The 16782-nt window shown below is 45.4% G+C and overlaps 1 protein-coding gene and 1 long non-coding RNA gene across 2 annotated transcripts in view; both read left to right on the forward strand.

The window, feature by feature from the left end:
* Positions 1 to 1491: 1491 nt before the first annotated feature.
* On the forward strand, positions 1492 to 5693 carry MAFB (MAF bZIP transcription factor B). The gene is made up of 2 exons (XM_026697590.2): positions 1492 to 3274; positions 3686 to 5693. Exons 1-2 carry the CDS (start codon positions 2301 to 2303, stop codon positions 3738 to 3740), a joined length of 1029 nt encoding a protein of 342 aa, XP_026553375.1. The 5' UTR covers positions 1492 to 2300; the 3' UTR covers positions 3741 to 5693.
* A 2794-nt stretch (positions 5694 to 8487) lies between these two features.
* LOC148126046 (uncharacterized) overlaps positions 8488 to 16782 on the forward strand; it is a 130097-nt gene continuing 121802 nt past the window's right edge. The window contains exon 1 of the long non-coding RNA XR_015742552.1: positions 8488 to 8904. This is a non-coding gene — a long non-coding RNA (uncharacterized LOC148126046). The remainder of the gene's footprint in view (positions 8905 to 16782) is intronic.

Below are 16782 nucleotides of genomic sequence, written 5' to 3' on the forward strand. Positions count from 1 at the left end.
GTTAAAAGAAAATGTGCTTTGCATCATTAACTTTTTTTTCTTTTTCTCCCCCCGAATAAAAAGGCAGCGGAGGTCACAGTTCAATCGGATCGATGTCTAACCCACATATTATCTGAACAAGCGATCAAGAAAATCCCTTTTGTGTGTGTGTTTGTGTAGGCGAGCGCATGTTTTCCAGGTGGCAGGTAAAAGGAATGAAACAAGGGCTCTCGTGAGAGCGAAGGCTCGGTTTTAAAACGCTTTAGCACGGATGGGTATGTCAACGCGCAGAGCCCCTCGCTTCGCACATCCTTGCAATGTGCCCGCTTTACACCTGGGCTTCGTTTCATTTCCAGACCTCGATAGGGATTTTCTCTCTCTTCGCCCGCCCCCCCGCCCCGCTTTAATGGATGCAATTTTTCGTGTGACCACTTGGGGTCGCGCTTTATGTCCGTTTAGAACAGAGCGGCGGGGGAGGGGGAGGAGACGAAAACGCGCGAGAGACTTAATCTCCCTTAATCGTTACAAAATGTTCAAACAGAAATACTGACGGCGGCCCCCCCCTTCCCCTCCCCCGAAAAAACAAAACAAAACAAAACTCTATACAGTATAAGGTCGCCTTTGCATTGCAATAGTTGCAGGCAAAGGGAAAATAAAAGTCACAGCCCGTCCCCTGAAACGAAACGCAATTCTAATTCCTCCTTCTCCGCTTTCCTTTCACCTCAGTCTGGAATCAGTATCGCCCTTTTGCTTAATTCGCTTTTAGAGCAATTCCAAATTTAGGGTCGTTTTTCCAATCCCTCGTTCCAGCGTTGGTTTTACATAACCACAACTCCGTCGAAACTTGCTGAACGGCGGACACAACTCTCCACCTCTCCGGGCGTTCAGCGGGACATCCAAAAGTATGGAGGGGAAGGTGAAACTTTTTCTTTCTCCTCGCCGTTTCTTTAGCTCTGGGCCCGCATACACACACACACCACACACTCACGGGCGAGAGGGACCCCGATTTCACTTTGTGGGAACTTTAAACTCTCGCCTCCCTTCCCAAGAAGCAAACGGCCACTTTTTCAATTATTATCACTTTTTCCTGGGCTGTTGTAAAATCACTCTTTGCGGGCCAGGAAAAAAAAGTGACATTATTAATAACAAGAATCCAAGTAACCTTTCCATATAATAGGTAGGAATTGGGAGGGGGGGGTGAAAAAGAAAGCAGGGGCGAGACACCTTTCCTTAACTGCGGAGGGAGGGAGGGAGGGGGAAGCACAGCCGAGCTGCGAATCGGGAAGATTAAAGCAGCAAAGCACAACCAGCGCAGCTGGAACTCCGCTCCGCGGGCTTCTCCTCCAGCTGCTCGTCAGCTGACTGGCTGGGAGCTGTCAGTCTCTTTCAAGAAAAGCCCCGCCCCCGGCTACCCCAGGAACCCAGCGTCCGAGCCCCGGTTGGTCGGAGCGCTCCGCCGGCCCGCCTCCTTCGCCTGAAAACAATATAAGACACCAAGTGGGGCGGCTCGGCGAATCACAGCTGTTCAATCCCAGGGCTGGAGGCTGCGGCTGGGAGCTGAGCGCGGAGGAGGCGGAGGAGGAGGAGGTGGTGGGGCGCCTTTCCCCCCTTTTTCCTTCTTCCCCTCCCTCCCCTTTCCCAGCGCCGATCCTGACGGCAGCCAATCGCCCACCTTTCGCCCAAGCTGCCGAGCGAGCAAAAAGTTGCACGGGAATCGCGGCCGCGGCGGGTTGAAAAAAAAAGAAAAAAAGAGCCGGACTTACAAACAAAAGCAAGAAAGAGGCGCAGAGTTGTTATTCTTTAAAAAAAGAAAAAACAAACAAACCCACCAGCGAAAGATTTCCCCCTGAAGGGGGAAGGGGACACAGCAGCAACAGCAGCAGCTCAATCCGCCCTCGAAGGATTTTCTTTCCTTCCTTCCTTCTGCCAGCGGGTTTATTGGCCAGGAAAGCGAAATCGGACAAGCTGCCTTGCCCTCTTCTCTTGTGCTTGTTTGCCTAGCGCTGCGGTCTCCGTTAGAGAGAAGGCGAAAGCAGCAGCAGCAGCAGCAGCAGAAGCAGCCAACCAGCCAGCCAGCAGCAGCAGAAGCAGAGCGGCCGCAAGCAGCCTCGTGTGCGCGGGTCTCCCTCGGCAGCTCGGCTCGGCGGCTCCCGGGCTCGGCGACGCACCCGCGAAGAAGAGAAGAAAGTTTTCTTTGGACTTGGCTGGCCCCGAGGAAGCCGAGGCCCTGGAGTGAGGCGACGAAGCGGCACAACCACCTCCTTTCCCTCCCTCTCTCTCCGACCCCCGGAGGGAAGCCGCTCCCGCCGCTGCACCGCGCGATGGCTGCCGAGCTCAGCATCGGCCCCGAGCTGCCCACCAGCCCTCTGGCCATGGAGTACGTCAACGACTTCGACCTGATGAAATTTGACGTGAAGAAAGAGCCGCTCGGCCGAGCCGATCGCTCGGGCAGGCACTGCACCCGCCTCCAGCCGGCTGGCTCGGTGTCCTCCACCCCCATCAGCACCCCTTGCAGCTCGGTGCCCTCCTCGCCCAGCTTCAGCCCCACCGAGCAGAAGACGCACCTGGAGGACCTCTACTGGATGGCCAACAGTTACCAGCAGATGAACCCGGAGACGCTCAACCTGACGCCGGAGGACGCCGTGGAAGCCCTCATCGGGTCCCACCAAGTGCCCCAGCAGCTCCAGAGCTTCGAGAGCTTCCGGGCCGCCGCTGCCCACCACCACCACCACCCGCATCACCACCACCATCACCACCACCCGTACGGAGGGGTCCCCCACGAAGACCTGTCTGGCGCCGGCCACCCGCACCACCACCACCACCCGCATCACCACCAGGCCTCTCCCACCCCCTCCACTGCGTCCAGTTCTGCATCCCCGCAGATGCAGAACGCGCACCCGCCTCACCCTGCCTCCTCCGCCTCCTCCGCCTCGTCTTCCAGCAGCGTGGAGGACCGGTTTTCCGACGACCAGTTGGTCTCCATGTCGGTGCGAGAGCTCAACAGGCACCTGAGGGGCTTCACCAAGGACGAAGTGATCCGCCTTAAGCAGAAGAGGCGGACCTTGAAGAACCGCGGCTACGCCCAGTCTTGCAGGTACAAGCGGGTCCAGCAGAAGCATCACCTGGAGAACGAGAAGACCCAACTGATTCAGCAGGTGGAACAGCTCAAGCAAGAGGTGACCCGGCTGGCCAGAGAAAGAGACGCCTACAAGCTCAAGTGCGAGAAACTGGCCAGCAATGGTTTCCGAGAAGCTGGATCCACCAGCGACAACCCGTCTTCTCCCGAGTTCTTCATGTGAGTCCTTTAAAAAACCCAAGACCCCCCCACCCACCGACCCCCCATCCACTACTCCCCACTTGTTTCCCTTCTCTCCCCCTCCGCTGACATCTCCATCCATCTACCCTCCTGAGCCAGCAGCCGAGATTAAGGTTGAGGGGGGAAAAAAAGAGTCAGAAGAATGACTGCGAGGCCTGGGAAGGGTAGGCTTCCTCCAGGCCAGGACTGTGGGGGAAACCTCTGCGGCAACAACTTGTGTGTTTCTAGCTTAGCTCTGAAGGGTGGAAGGGGAAGGGTACAACTTTTCCTCTTCATTGCCCCGCTTGGGTAGCCAAAGGGGGATTTGGGGAGGGGAGAGATAGGTGGGGAGGGGGGGAAGGAAAAGCCTGGTAAAAGTTTTTTTTATACAACTTGATTGCTTGCTTGTAGAACTTTATCCTGGACTTTGCAAAACAAAGGGACGGGCACCGGACAAGCCATCTAGAAATACCCACTTTGGAGTTCCTAAACAAAACGGAAGAACACACACACGAGGGGGGAAGTGCACCAGTAGCCTGGAAAAGGAGCAAGGACAATGTATGCAGGTTTTTCATAGATTGCCTGCTTTGGAAAAAAAAAAAAAAAGAAAGCATTGAGATGGGACTTAACCATGCGAGCTAGTAAAGTAGGAAAGGAAATCAAAAGAGAGAGAAACCTCCTCAGTTTTATTGCCTGCTTGATTATATAGAAAAAAAAATACAAAAAAAAATCTGCATTAAAAATATTAATCCTGCATGCTGGACATGTATGGTAACTTCTATTTTGTACCATTTTCTTGTTTAAGAATTTCGCATGTTGTTGATCATTGAACATACTTTTTTTTCTGTTGTACTGTTGTTTGTTTCTTTGAATAAGAAACTGTCGCAAATTCTATATATAAAAAACTTCTTTTTACTTGCACATGCAACTGCTTGTTCTATCTCTCTATTAGCTTTATTTTTCTTTATTTTTCTTTATTTTTCTTTTTAAATTTGGGAGCTCAATCCACTAGGCATGTCTCCTGTGCAAGTTTCATAGAAATCAACGAGACTGCTGCATAAGAGAACAGCTGTGGGTGGATTGGGCTCTGTGTTAGCTTGTAAATATCAGCCACACCACATAAATCTGCACAGGGCAAAAACACAAGAACATTTCAGCAGGCTGGTTTTCAGTGATCATTTGTTGCAGAAATAAATAACCTACAAAAAAATTCTCGGCATTTTGCATTCAGAAAACATCCTTGTATATTCGGTGCACTTTTAAAAGCTGTAGGTTCTTTTTGTTTAGTTTTAGTTTTCATTTTGGTTTTTGTTGGGGCAGAAAGAGTTTTTGCCTTGCCTCTTTTAATTCCCCAATCTTAATTAAATTACTTGGAGGTCAAGTCTGATGAAATTAAGGAGAGCTGATCTCCAGCTCTCTGTGACTAGAAAGAACCAGGTTCCTTTGTACCCAGTTGGATTTAACTTCCAAGTAACTTTCAATAAGTCATCTTTTGAAATATTTTTTTAAAAGAAAAACATTAATTCAAGAGAAATATAACTTTAACTGGAGACAAGGGATAATTTTAGTGGTTGGGTCTTGCTACAGTCCATCATTCATGATCCAGCATCTGTGTGGGCCAACTGATTTGATTGCTGGCTCAGAAAAAAAAAAGATTTGCAGTTATTTTTCTCCCTTCTCTAAAGCAACAATTGGCTGCTTGGTTTCTTAACTAAAACAGAGCCAGTTTCACTGACTGCATCTGAGGCAGTTGGTTTAGAGTTCTGATTAGAGTTTAAGTTTATGCCTCTGTAAAAGGATGAATGAATTCAGAATGCATAGGGGAAAAACAGCTTTCCTCTTTTAAAAAGGTGCTTTTAGCTTTGCAGCTTCCAAGTTTAGTTTTTGCAATGTTTAATCTGCTTTTTCACGCAGCCACTGAGTGTACCCAAAACTTTTAGTAGTTTGGCAATTTTATGGGTGTTTATTATAATTATTATTTCTTGTGATTCCCTCTCCCTTTTTTTCTCCCCTTTCTTTTTCCTCCTGCAGGTCAGTAAAAGGATTTTACGTTGCACTGACAAAAATACCAAAATGAAAACCTTTATTTTTTAGTTTCCTTTTAGAATTTGCTGGCACTGCTGGCCGGATGCATTTTGAGTTTGTATTAGTTTATAAATTAACAGTAATACCAAGAATCGTGAAAAATGAAAAGCATGGTGCTTGCAGTTTTAAATATTGTGAATATTAATAGTCATGCATCAGAAAATACCCCTCTAAGCTTTTGGGTTTTTATGGATTCAACTGTGTTGAAATCACAGCGTTGCAGCAGCAGAAAATGTTTTTATTTCATGTAAACGTTCTGAAGGGATCAATTTCAAATCCTGCTTATGATATGAAAAATATTAAAAAAACACCTCTTGGTCTTATTGTAGTTTTATTCAGACTGGTTTCTGTTTTTTGTTTCTCTTGGTTATTAAAATTGTTTGCTATTTTTGCTTACTAATATTATTGACATGGCATTTTTTAAGGGTATACTTTTTCTTGAGGATTATTCTTGAACGTGAGAAATGAGGATGATGATGGTGACTGCTATCATCACCAACTCGTCCAATCAGGCAAATTATACAGAAGCTAATCAGTTCATGGATAAAATCCTGAATTGCAAGAAGTGCAATTCAGGGTTTGATCCGTGAACTGATTAGCTACCCCCTCCTTCCTGAAACACCACTGAATTTCATGGGCTTGTCTTGAAGCATAGCTGTATGTAAATTGCATTACATAAACCCTATTCCCATATATACAGGAGTTTGATTGAGAGTTGTGGGACTGAGATTATGACTATTTAAAAACAAGACAAATCACAGGAATAACAATGTTACTTTATAATATAGAGTCTATATGATAGACTTTCTTAATGGTAAAATACCCTGAAGGGATGGGGGTGGGGAGGCAGTGACCCATAATACTCTCTTTTTCTAACTTTCTAGCTTCTTTTAATCTGACAGCTCTTTCAGTTCTAACATTTTTACCTGAACGCCAAGGGAAGAGTCCCTTGCATTTTCATGAGCGTGTTTTCACTGGAAAGATATTGCTCACTTGGAGGAAATGTCAACTTGACCTTACTTGAGATGAGTGACAGAGGAAAAGGGATTCCCAAAAGCGGGGCAGGCAGAGGAATTTGTGCATGGTGATTGTGGTGTCTAAAATGTTCATTCTTCACCCAAAGTTTCTTCCCTTCATTTCTACCCACTCCCTATCCGCTCCGGTCCATGTCTGTTTTGGTCCTAGGTCTGCCTTCATCTATTCTCCCATGGAGGACTCTACCGGAGCACAGCATCATTCTCTAACCTCCACACCCGCGTAAGCCCCCTAACCAGCACCCCCTAACCCGCATCAGGTTTAAAATGGTCATCATGCAGACTAGCTTCCCACTGAGGTCTGGGTCAGTAGCAGCTGCCATGTCCACTCTAAGGTAAATCACCCAGATCCTGAGTGGGGGCAGCAGGACAAAGCTGCTGACAAAAGCAGGCCTGAAAGTCCTTTGGGCTCACTTTTTTTTTTGGGGGGGGGGGGAGATGACAGATTATATTCTTCCCAGCTTTATTTTGCTCTCCCACACAATAACAACCACAACAACCTTGAGAAGGACTCCATAGGTGGATAAAAATGCTGAGACATCTGGCTGGCCATGCGCCCAGCCATAATAATAGTCACCAACACCACAGCGGTGTAGGCTCCTAACATACTCTGTGCAACTGAGCTTCCTCCTGACGCCATTCCTGAGGAGCGAGCTTTTCTTGGTTCTTGCCTGGCTATCCAACAAGGAGGCAGGGATTTCGGTCTCCTTGGAAATGTCACCTTCCCCTTTCTCACCCCTCCGCCGGTCGGATTCTCCATTAAGCCTCCAGCCTTGGAGGCGGCGGCAACAACCAAGAGTGGGAACGGCCGAAAGGCAAGCGCTTAATTATGCTTTTTCCCCTCCCCACTTTCCCCCCACCGAGACCCCCGAGATCAAACAAACAAAGCGCCAATCGGTCGGAAACCGCGGCCAGCTGGAGCCGAAGCCAACCGGCGTTTCAAGCAACTATTTTTCCGCCTTTGATTTAACCCAAGAGCGGTGCGCCCTGGCTGAAAGGAAAGGGGTCATTCCCAGCTCGCCGACTTCAAGGCCGGCGGGCAAATGTAGGACATACTCGGTGAGTGACATCGCTTTCCAATGAGTCCCATGATTTTAGTCGCACCGACTAAGCCCCCTTCCCCGACCTCAGCACTTCGCCTTAGGAAAGAAACCCTGGGCACCTGAATCACGGTACAAGCACGACGCAAGGTTGATGCCATTACCAATCGGCGGTGGTCCTTGAGAGATGTTACAAATCTCTATTAGTTCGGCGGCTTCAGACTCCCAAGGCTGCCTTCGTGTAAAAAAACAAAACAAAAAACCCACCCCCACCCCCACCCCCACCTAAAACTTAATTTAAGATAACCCCGGCCCGCTCAACGAGGCGGCTGGTGAGAAATCAGCGCTCTGAAATCACCTCGGTTCGGCCGATCTTGATCCGCCCAGACCCATTTTTTTTTTTTAACCTAACAGCGAATCTCAAAGTTTTCAACTCCCGAAGATTTCCTGGACCCCAACTGGCAGCGGTAGGGTTGGATTGTCCCAGAATAAGGGGGTGGCCACAGCGCTCTGTTAGACTACTGTGGTCTGCAAGAGTTAGCGGGGTCGTTGGACGCCCCCAGTGGGAGAGACAGTCTCTCCCTCACTTTTAATTCCCCCCCCCCTCCATGTTGAGGGGGGAGCACTGGAGAGGCAGGGGAAGGATTTTGTCAGCAGTGAACCGAATATGTGTGAGATTAAAAAAAAAAAAAAGCACACCACCGACCGTGTTCGACTTTAGATTCACTGAGTTTCCTGCAGAGGTGGGTGCAGCTAGCAATGAGCTGCGAAAAGCCGGTTTGTGGTCAGTTCGCGGTTATAGAAAGAAGCGCGGAAGGCAGGGGCGAGGCCCTTGGAGAGAAAGCCCTTCTTACCCTACGGAGGAAGGCACGCATGGCCTGTCGGAAGGCCTAAGACGAATATTGTTCGTGGGAACTGCCACCGCATATTAATGTCCTCTCATGCGTGCACTGAATACATCACAGAAGCTAATTGAGCAACATTCCCCCCCCCCCCACAACCCGGCCTGCTTTCTTTCTACCGGGGAAACTGGGCCTCAGAAAAGCACGGGGGGGGGGCGGCTTTTCCGCACCCGGACTTGCCTCCTTGTAAAAACTGTGTCAGCGGGTGGGAAGACTGCAGGGTTACCCAAGCCCCCTTCACATCTCTGCCCTGGTTACGTTTCAATTTCTTTTCCCTGCACGCCACGCCGGCGACCTTTTGGACTATTGAGGTTAAAGGAAAGGGAAAAGCCCAAACGGAGAGAGATTATTACGGGGATGGAATTGAACTCTTTGGGTTCGACTGCTTTGAAGGAAAGGATCCTATATCGCTGGTCCTATATCGCTGGTCCTATATCGAAAACCGAAACACGAATGAAGTCCCTTCTCCAAGTCAGGCTGGGGAAGCCAGGAATGCGGGAGCGCACTCCCCTTGGGGAAAGTTAGTTGGGCCCTGCGATAAGATTTCGTACATGAACACAGGACATCATGTGAGTAACCAAATCAAAGCTACCCTTCTTTCGTTTTGGGAGGGTTGCGAGAAGTGTCTGGGACCGAGAGGTGCTGGGCAAGTCGCTGAGGGTGCGGGGTGAAGTGTGCGGTGGGAGGCTCATCCTTTGAAGTGCCCCGACTGTGTGTTTCTCCATCTGGACAACTGGAAGGTGGGTGGAGTTGCAACATGCAACCCGTCCATCTTCCAATTGTCCAGGTTAGGGAAGCACCGAATTAGAATAAGGTTGGTTTCTGAGAAAGACATTGCTCGAATTGTCAGGCTGCATGCAGAGAGTTTGGGGGGGGGGGTCATTTCGAAATAGGCTCCCACCCCGCAATTAAAGTTGCTCTCCGCTTCCCAGATCAGAGGCAGAAGTGAAACTTTATACTGGCAGAGCGCAGGAGCGTGTTTTTCGTAGCTGCGCTAACCCGGCTTCGTTGCGGTGAAATAGGAGAAGGAAACCGTGTGTGTGTGTGTGTGTGTGTGGGGCGGTGGAATTACCTGGTCTGGGCTGCATCAATCGGGACGGATCCTAGATGGCAGCAGAGAGCCAAGGACTTCGACGTGCCTTTCCAGCAGCCCAGCTGCCTTCGGGAGATTTGCAGCTCCAATCTAGCAGCCCGGTAAAACTCCCCCCCCCCCTTTCTTTGCAAACCTTCCTTTTCGCACGCGATTGCAGCACTTGAGGGCTGCACAACCACAGAAGGCTACAAAAGCAAAAGGTGTTGACGGACGGAAACGTGCGCTATATGAAACAACCCCTCCCAACACAAACTCACCCACCCACAAATGAATTGTGGATGGATTAACTCCGGCAAAGGGTCCCGACAGGTAGCCCAAACCCAGCTTTTCTTTACTTAGAAACAACGGGGTTGATTAAATTTCCTTGGGTAGAAATTCCTATCAGGGATCCTCCTGGGCGATTCAGATCGACCCAATTGGAGGGGTGGGGGGGAAGAGGCGAGGCAAATGTCACACATTCGTTTGCTCTGACCGGGTCGGCTCTGAACCGGGATGACTCCGGGCTTGGCTCCGGACCGGGACAGGTGTGGTTGGAAGATGCGTTGCATAAAAGTAGGACGGAAGGCGAAAGAACTGGAGGCATCAAGGTGAGTCCTTTGCGGAGCCACGCTACACCCCCCCCCAATTTGCCCCCCCTCTTCCTTGGGATGGTTTGATTTACAACAAGTTACTTTCGGCGACCCCTCCCCCCTTCTCCTCCCTCTCCTCTCCCGCCAATAGCCAGCGGGCCCTGTCAACTTTCCCTGTCACCTTCCTCCAATTGGCAGCCTCGCCCTTCCTCCCTTTCAGCAGAGAGAGGGTTAACGTGCCCCTCCCCCTAAATGGGCTCTAGCTCCCCTAATGAAAGTGTCACCCAGCTGACTTCCAGCTGAGTCTCCCTCCATTCAGCAGAATTGTTGACACAAGCAACCTCTGGGGTGGGTGGGTGGGAAACCAGGCAGGCGTAATTCTCACTTTCTGGGCTGGCTTGCCTTGCAAAGGGCGATAGAGGGAGGCCTCAAGTTACAACCACAACGGAGCCCCCACATTTCTGTTGCTAAGCGAGACATTTCGTTAAGTGAGTTTTGCCCCATTTTCACAGCCTTTCTTGGCTTAGCAAATCACCGCAGCTGCTACGTTCAGGGAATCGGCTTCCCCACTACTTGGCTTGTCAGCAGGTTGCCAAGAGTGATCATGTGATCTTGGGACATTGCAACCGACACACGTACCAAGCAGTTGCCAAGCATCTGAATATTGGGCACCAGATCATGGGGACGCGGCAAAGGTCATGACTGTGAAAAACGGTCATAAGTCACTTTTCAGTGCTGTTGTAACTTTGAACAGTCACTAAATGAACTGTTGTAAGTCGAGGACTATCTGTACTTTTGACTCAAAAGTGAATGGAATGGAATGGAATAGAATAGAATAGAATAGAACAGAACAGAACAGAACAGAACAGAACAGAATAGAATAGAATAGAATAGAATAGAATAGAATAGAATAGAATAGCTTTATTGGCCAAGTGTGATTGGACCCACAAGGAATTTGTCTTTGGTGCATATGCTCTCAGTGTACATCAAGGAAAAAAATACATTCATCAAGAATCATAAGATACAACACTTAGTTGATAGTCATAGTTTACTAATAAGCAGTCAAATCATACTAGGAAATAAATAAAACAATATAAATTGTAAAGATACAAGCAACACGGTTATAGTCATAAGTGGGAAGAAATAGGCACTAGGAAGTACTATTATAATCTAGTAGTAGAGGAATAATAGTAATACAGTCTTAGTAAATAAGTTGACAGTGTTGTGGGAATTAGTTGTTTAGCAGACTGATGGCATTCAGGGAAAAAAAAACTGTCCTTGTGTCTAGTTGTTCTGATGGGCAGTACATTTATAGCATATAAATGCCCCCTCTTCCAATTATATATCCTTGTACAAAGCAGGTCATACTTCCAAAATATTAGTACAGGCCTGGCTGCAAATACATAAAAAAAAGAGATATGGCTGTGATACAAAACAGAAAAAAAAAATATGGACACAACCACCCAGGAAGAATCCCTCAAGGTGTGTAGCTGCTTTATTTCTTCTGATGTGTCTCCTACCAAGCAAAGCAGGTGCTTATTACTCATTTTTGAAGGAAAGGCTCTTTGCACATGCTCCAGGGCATGGAATGGTTGGACTAGACTTATGTAAAGAAAATGCCCTCTGTGTTAAATACAGACTTCTGATTGTTTATAGCATTCTCAAACCATTGTAAATATTCATCATCCCCAGCCAGTTTGGATACCATCATGGCAGTGAATGATGAAAATTGTAGTTCAGCCTATTTGGAGGCACTGGAAGAAATTGCTTTAAGGATGATACTATACACAGGAGCTTCCTTTAACCCGCCTCCCCCATCAAAATTGCTGTCTTCCATTCAAGCCTTTTGCTCTTGGCCGTCTGCTGTTCTGCAGGTCATCATAATCATCCACCACAAGATAGTGTGATGTCTGGCCCGTGTTATCCAAAGAGCATTGCGTTGCCTTCCCTGAAAGCTCTTTGACCTCCTTCCCTTCCCTGCTCTGAACAAATTGACCCGCAGCAACATTCATTTCCTCTCTTGGCAAGAGAAATAGGAAGTGCCCTGCAGGAAGGAGGCAAATGAAGTAGACAGGGAAGTATAAATATCAGCCAGGGAAAGTAGGGAGAAAGAGGTACCACAGATCAGCCATCCCTCTCACTGTTTCTCAATTGCACTTTCTCTCCAGTGTTATTAGATGTGTAAAGCTCACCCAGTGTGACTTCATGATTGCTTCCCTGGAATTTTCTTGGCAGCAATATGGAATGGGTTGATGACTACCCTGTTCTGTGATGATTGATTGATTTTGCTTCCTATTCTAGCTTATAGCTTTGAATTTTGCTAGGTGTTTTTTATGCAAAGCCAAACCAGGCCCGAATATGCTTGCCTGCCAGTTAAGACAGGATCAGCCAAATGCTGCCCTCTGCCGAGACCTTCAATTTATTGCCCCTTCCTCACAATGCTGTCTTGAGCAGGTCTGAAACAGCTCACGTGGATCCCTGTCCCCCTTCCCCCCCTCCCCGCGCTGGCATCAAACATGGAAATTTACCAGCATTTTCCAGGTTATTATTCACTGGATTTATATTCCACCTTTCCTCTAGGAGCTGAAGGTGGCATGCTCCTTATTTTGAAAAATTGCTGTATCCAAGCAAAAATCACTATTAGCCTAGAATAGAATTTCCCCAACTCAGCACTTTGTGTGTCAAATTCACTGAGCAATATATACACTCTCGTTTGGTGTGTTTATTTTTGCATCTGTGCTGTGAAATGAGTCATTATAGTTATTTTCTCTCTCTCTCTCTGAGAGAGAGAGAGAGAAGGAGGGAGGGAGGGAGGAAGAGGGAGGGAGAGAGAGAGGGGGAGAGAGTGGGGGAGTAGATGAGGCTAAAATACTTTCCCTTGGGATTGCAGAAATCAGATAATTTGAATAAGTTTCCTAGAAGCTTAATTTGACCTAGTACATTTATACTCACATGAAAATGAAGTAGCCATGGACTCTATGCCTATCAAGTCCTATCTACCTTCAGATCCATAACTTTATGGGAAAGGCTTGGAACAGTGGAACTACAACCTGATCCATGAGAAAAACAGTGGGACATTCAAATAAATATGCTCTTATACATAACAGCCTGCTCAATTATACAAGCAATCTGTGTATCTCACCCAAGAATAGGAATAGATTGTCTTTGAACAGCTGGATTTAATTTTTTTCAAAAATGTGAATCCAACACTTACTTATTTCCTTCTTCATCCTTGCATGTAAAAAGTGTCTCTAGTGACTAATATCACTTCTATACTGATAGGACCTTGATTGCATAGAACACCAACTAAAATCTTGCCAGACTGTAACATGTTTTAAAATATTGTAATTTCCCCTTTTTTTCCTCAAACATCTTTCTTGATAAAGAGCTTTTCACAACCCTAAAGTTTGCATGCTATTTTATAAACTGTAAGTTGGTTTAATAAAGGCATTACTTCAATATTAATTTGATATCTTTTTGCTTTGAAATGGTATCTACTGCAACATGAAAATGAAGTTGCTATATGAGCAGCTTTTTGAGGGGATTAGAAAAACTATGCCGGGCAATGCTTTTCAGTGACCACTTGTTATTAGAACTGTATGGTGCCTCCAGATCAAAACCCATGACATACTGGATTACAAAACAACAACAACAACAACAAAACCAGCCAACTTTTAACTCAATTCTCTGTACATCTCCTGTTTTTAGTTTATTATTTATGATTCAGGGGAAGATGGGAAGCCATAAATATCTGCAAAGACCACCAATACCAATATAGTTGCTATTCTGTTTGTGGGATTCCTAGAAGTATATGCTTTATCATGATAGAAATAAGATGCCAGACTCATAGGTAACAGCCAAGCTTTTGCACTGATCTTTGTTCTTTGCCTCCTCCCTTTGACATAGAGACAAATGCTATTCAACTTTTTTCTACAAGGTAAGTCTAGCTGATCTCGGAGTGGGTGTACATAAGCTCAAAGTATGGGTCACTAAGGATCTGATCATGATATCTTGGTACTTCTGTGGGATGGGTTTGTTAATGACTGTTTACCATTGAAGCTGTGCAGCTAATAAATTTCAATCAATCAATCAATCTTAATTCTTGTAGACAAAAAAAAAAGATGTTGGGATCTGCAGTCTACAAAATTACCTGTGATTACTACCTGGGAATTGGACTTGGGAAATTTTAAGTATTATTAATTGCCATCCAACTTAGGTGGCCATCCATCTATCCAAGTAACCTGGGGTAGCAAATGAAAACAGAGGATCACATTTTTTTAAAAACCAACCAACTAAAACTGCATTGAATCACAATAAAAACATGAAGTCAATAAACACAATAAGGCTGAATCTGATTAATACTTGTGTAGATGGAATTCCTCCATTGAATTCAAAAGCTATAGACTAGACTAGATTTTTTAAAATCCCCCAAAATGGCATATTTCTGCAGGTATCTATGAAATCTAAGAGTCAAGCTTTCCTAAAAGTATTTTTTTTTACTGTCTAAGAGTTTTTGCATAATGCAACTTCAGAAAGCCTGCATTATACAAAATTGAATTATTTTGTTTGATCACCCAGTTTTACAAGAATGATCATTAAGAGCCATAGAGAAATGTTCTTTGCTGTAAATTTCAAACAAAAGAGAACTGCTAACAAGTTTTTGACACAGTATTAACCAAGATTAGCAAGAAACTCAAGTGAAGAACTGGGTAGAGAGACAATCATCAATTAAATGATTAATGTTTGCATTAAAATATTCCACTTTTTTTTTAAAAAAAGAGTTGACTAGCAAGTCAAATTCCCTGGTAGAGATGGCTGGGTGTGGGGAGAAAATTATTACATTTAAAAAATCATGCTTATATGTATTTGGGAATAAAAACTTTCTGGGTTAACCTATTGGGTATTAGCTTGCTGCTTAGGGCTTTCTCACATCTGTATTATAAATATATATTCCAGTAAAGGGTACTGGGCTAAGGAGAATTTTATTGCATTATAGCTAAGGATTTATAGCTTTTGAGAATCTGGACCTCAATCTGGTGATGAGCCTGTCATTCAGTGAAACCTGGGAATCCTGAAAAATGCAGATTGAGTGAACCATGATTCATATCACTTGGGGAAAACAGGATACAAATTCAGTTTAAAATAGCAATATAAAAAAAAAGATATCCAAGGGCAAACATTTATTCATGGACATTTTCAAATTTAACTGTATTCCCAGCTGATCTTGGCCACTCTCAGAAAGTTAAGCAGGGTCAGACCTGATCAGGGTATGACAGGAAAGCACCAGGAGATCCCAGGGTTATAGGCCAGACAAGAAAATTGAAATAAAGATCCCCAAAGAAGACTAGGACAAATGACTTAAATACTGTTGTCAAGAAATCTATATGGACATGTCTGAGATATTACAGGAACTGAGCTTGACCCGAATGAAACTTTCCTTCCAAAGAAGTGTGGTTAAAGTTGCAGCCTCACTTGGAAGCAAATCCAAAGAATCAAATGGGACTAATTTCTGAGCAAAGAGAGGCTTAGGAAGCATTGTGGCCTTAGAACAATTGGGCACGCTTATTATGGGGAAGGGAATAATCTTGTCAATATTTGTTTATGGGAGTTTAAAACTAGAAAGTCTGCACAGAAATTGCACAGATATTTTCTCACTGCATATTCAATACAGCTATAACACAAAACTGCTAACTGATTCTTAGAAATCAGTAGAGAGAGTATGTTGTGTCTGGCTGCTGTCATCTACTGGGCATCCAGAGGATTGCAGCCTAGACATAGTAGCCCTAGGACAGTAGTGGGTGATTTTGAGTATAGTCAAAGAATCCATCTTCTGAATAACTAACTAAAGGAGTCCTTTGTCTTTCAGTGCTTTCTTTCTCTTTCCTCTTCTTCAGTTCACACGATTTTTTTTTAAAAATCTTATGATCTAAAACTTTACTTCTGCAATGATCTAATAGAGGTCCCCAAACTTGGCAACTTTAAGACTTGTGGACTTCAACTCTCAGAATTCTCCAGCCAGCTATGAGTTTAACACTACTTCTCTGTTACTGAATTAAAGTGCTATCTAGTCTTTTGTTAATAGAAAACAATGCTATCATAAAATTAGCCCTCTAGGTTGCCTCTATCAATCCTCCATGCTAAATACTGTCATCCCAATTTAACCAGTAAATAGAGATATGCAAATGGGAGGGGGGTTTTTTGGTGGGGGGGAGAGGGGCTTTCCTGTCTTTTTCATTTCACCATGTTACCAGCCAGAAAGACAATATTCATCCCCTGGGTCACTGCAAAATGAATTGATTGGATCTGATGATGTTTCTGCATCATCTGAGTCTCTGCTTTATCTTCCTTAGTGTGGACCGATTGCCCTTCCTCAAACATTCAATGTGGCATCAGAAGTCCAAAATAATGTGAAAGAAAGACACATACAGTATGAGAAGATCTTAGTTAATGTGCCTTCAAAACAAGCAGACTAAACCTGAGTAGGACCAAATTCTAATTAGAGTTACACAGAAGGTAAAAAAAAACCCCCAGCCCTAGAGAGAAGGGAGAGTGATCTGCCATGATAACACAACCAATTATGTCTGGTAAAGAGGGATAAGAGAAACTGCCTAGCCTGCTGAGCTGGTGGGAATGATAGAAAGTTAGAAATGCAGGGAATAGGCAGTCAATATATTCAACATTTTTCTTATTTCCAGGTTAGCACAATGAGGAAAATTCCTGTTGCATCTTATGTAAAAGACTCTCAGTAGACTCTGTTTTTTTAATTGTGCAAATAGGTCTCCTCT

This window comes from Pseudonaja textilis, chromosome 3, assembly GCF_049901715.1.
Source record: "Pseudonaja textilis isolate UNSWEBS1 chromosome 3, rPseTex1.2, whole genome shotgun sequence".
Lineage (NCBI taxonomy): Eukaryota > Metazoa > Chordata > Lepidosauria > Squamata > Elapidae > Pseudonaja > Pseudonaja textilis.

Bases quoted from the DNA above. Each gene is read 5' to 3' on its own strand.
- MAFB (XM_026697590.2), top strand. From the start codon at position 2,301: ATGGCTGCCGAGCTCAGCATCGGCCCCGAGCTGCCCACCAGCCCTCTG. The intron at 3,275-3,685 runs GTGAGTCCTTTA...GCTTGCTTGTAG, and splicing joins TCTTCTCCCGAGTTCTTCAT to AACTTTATCCTGGACTTTGC.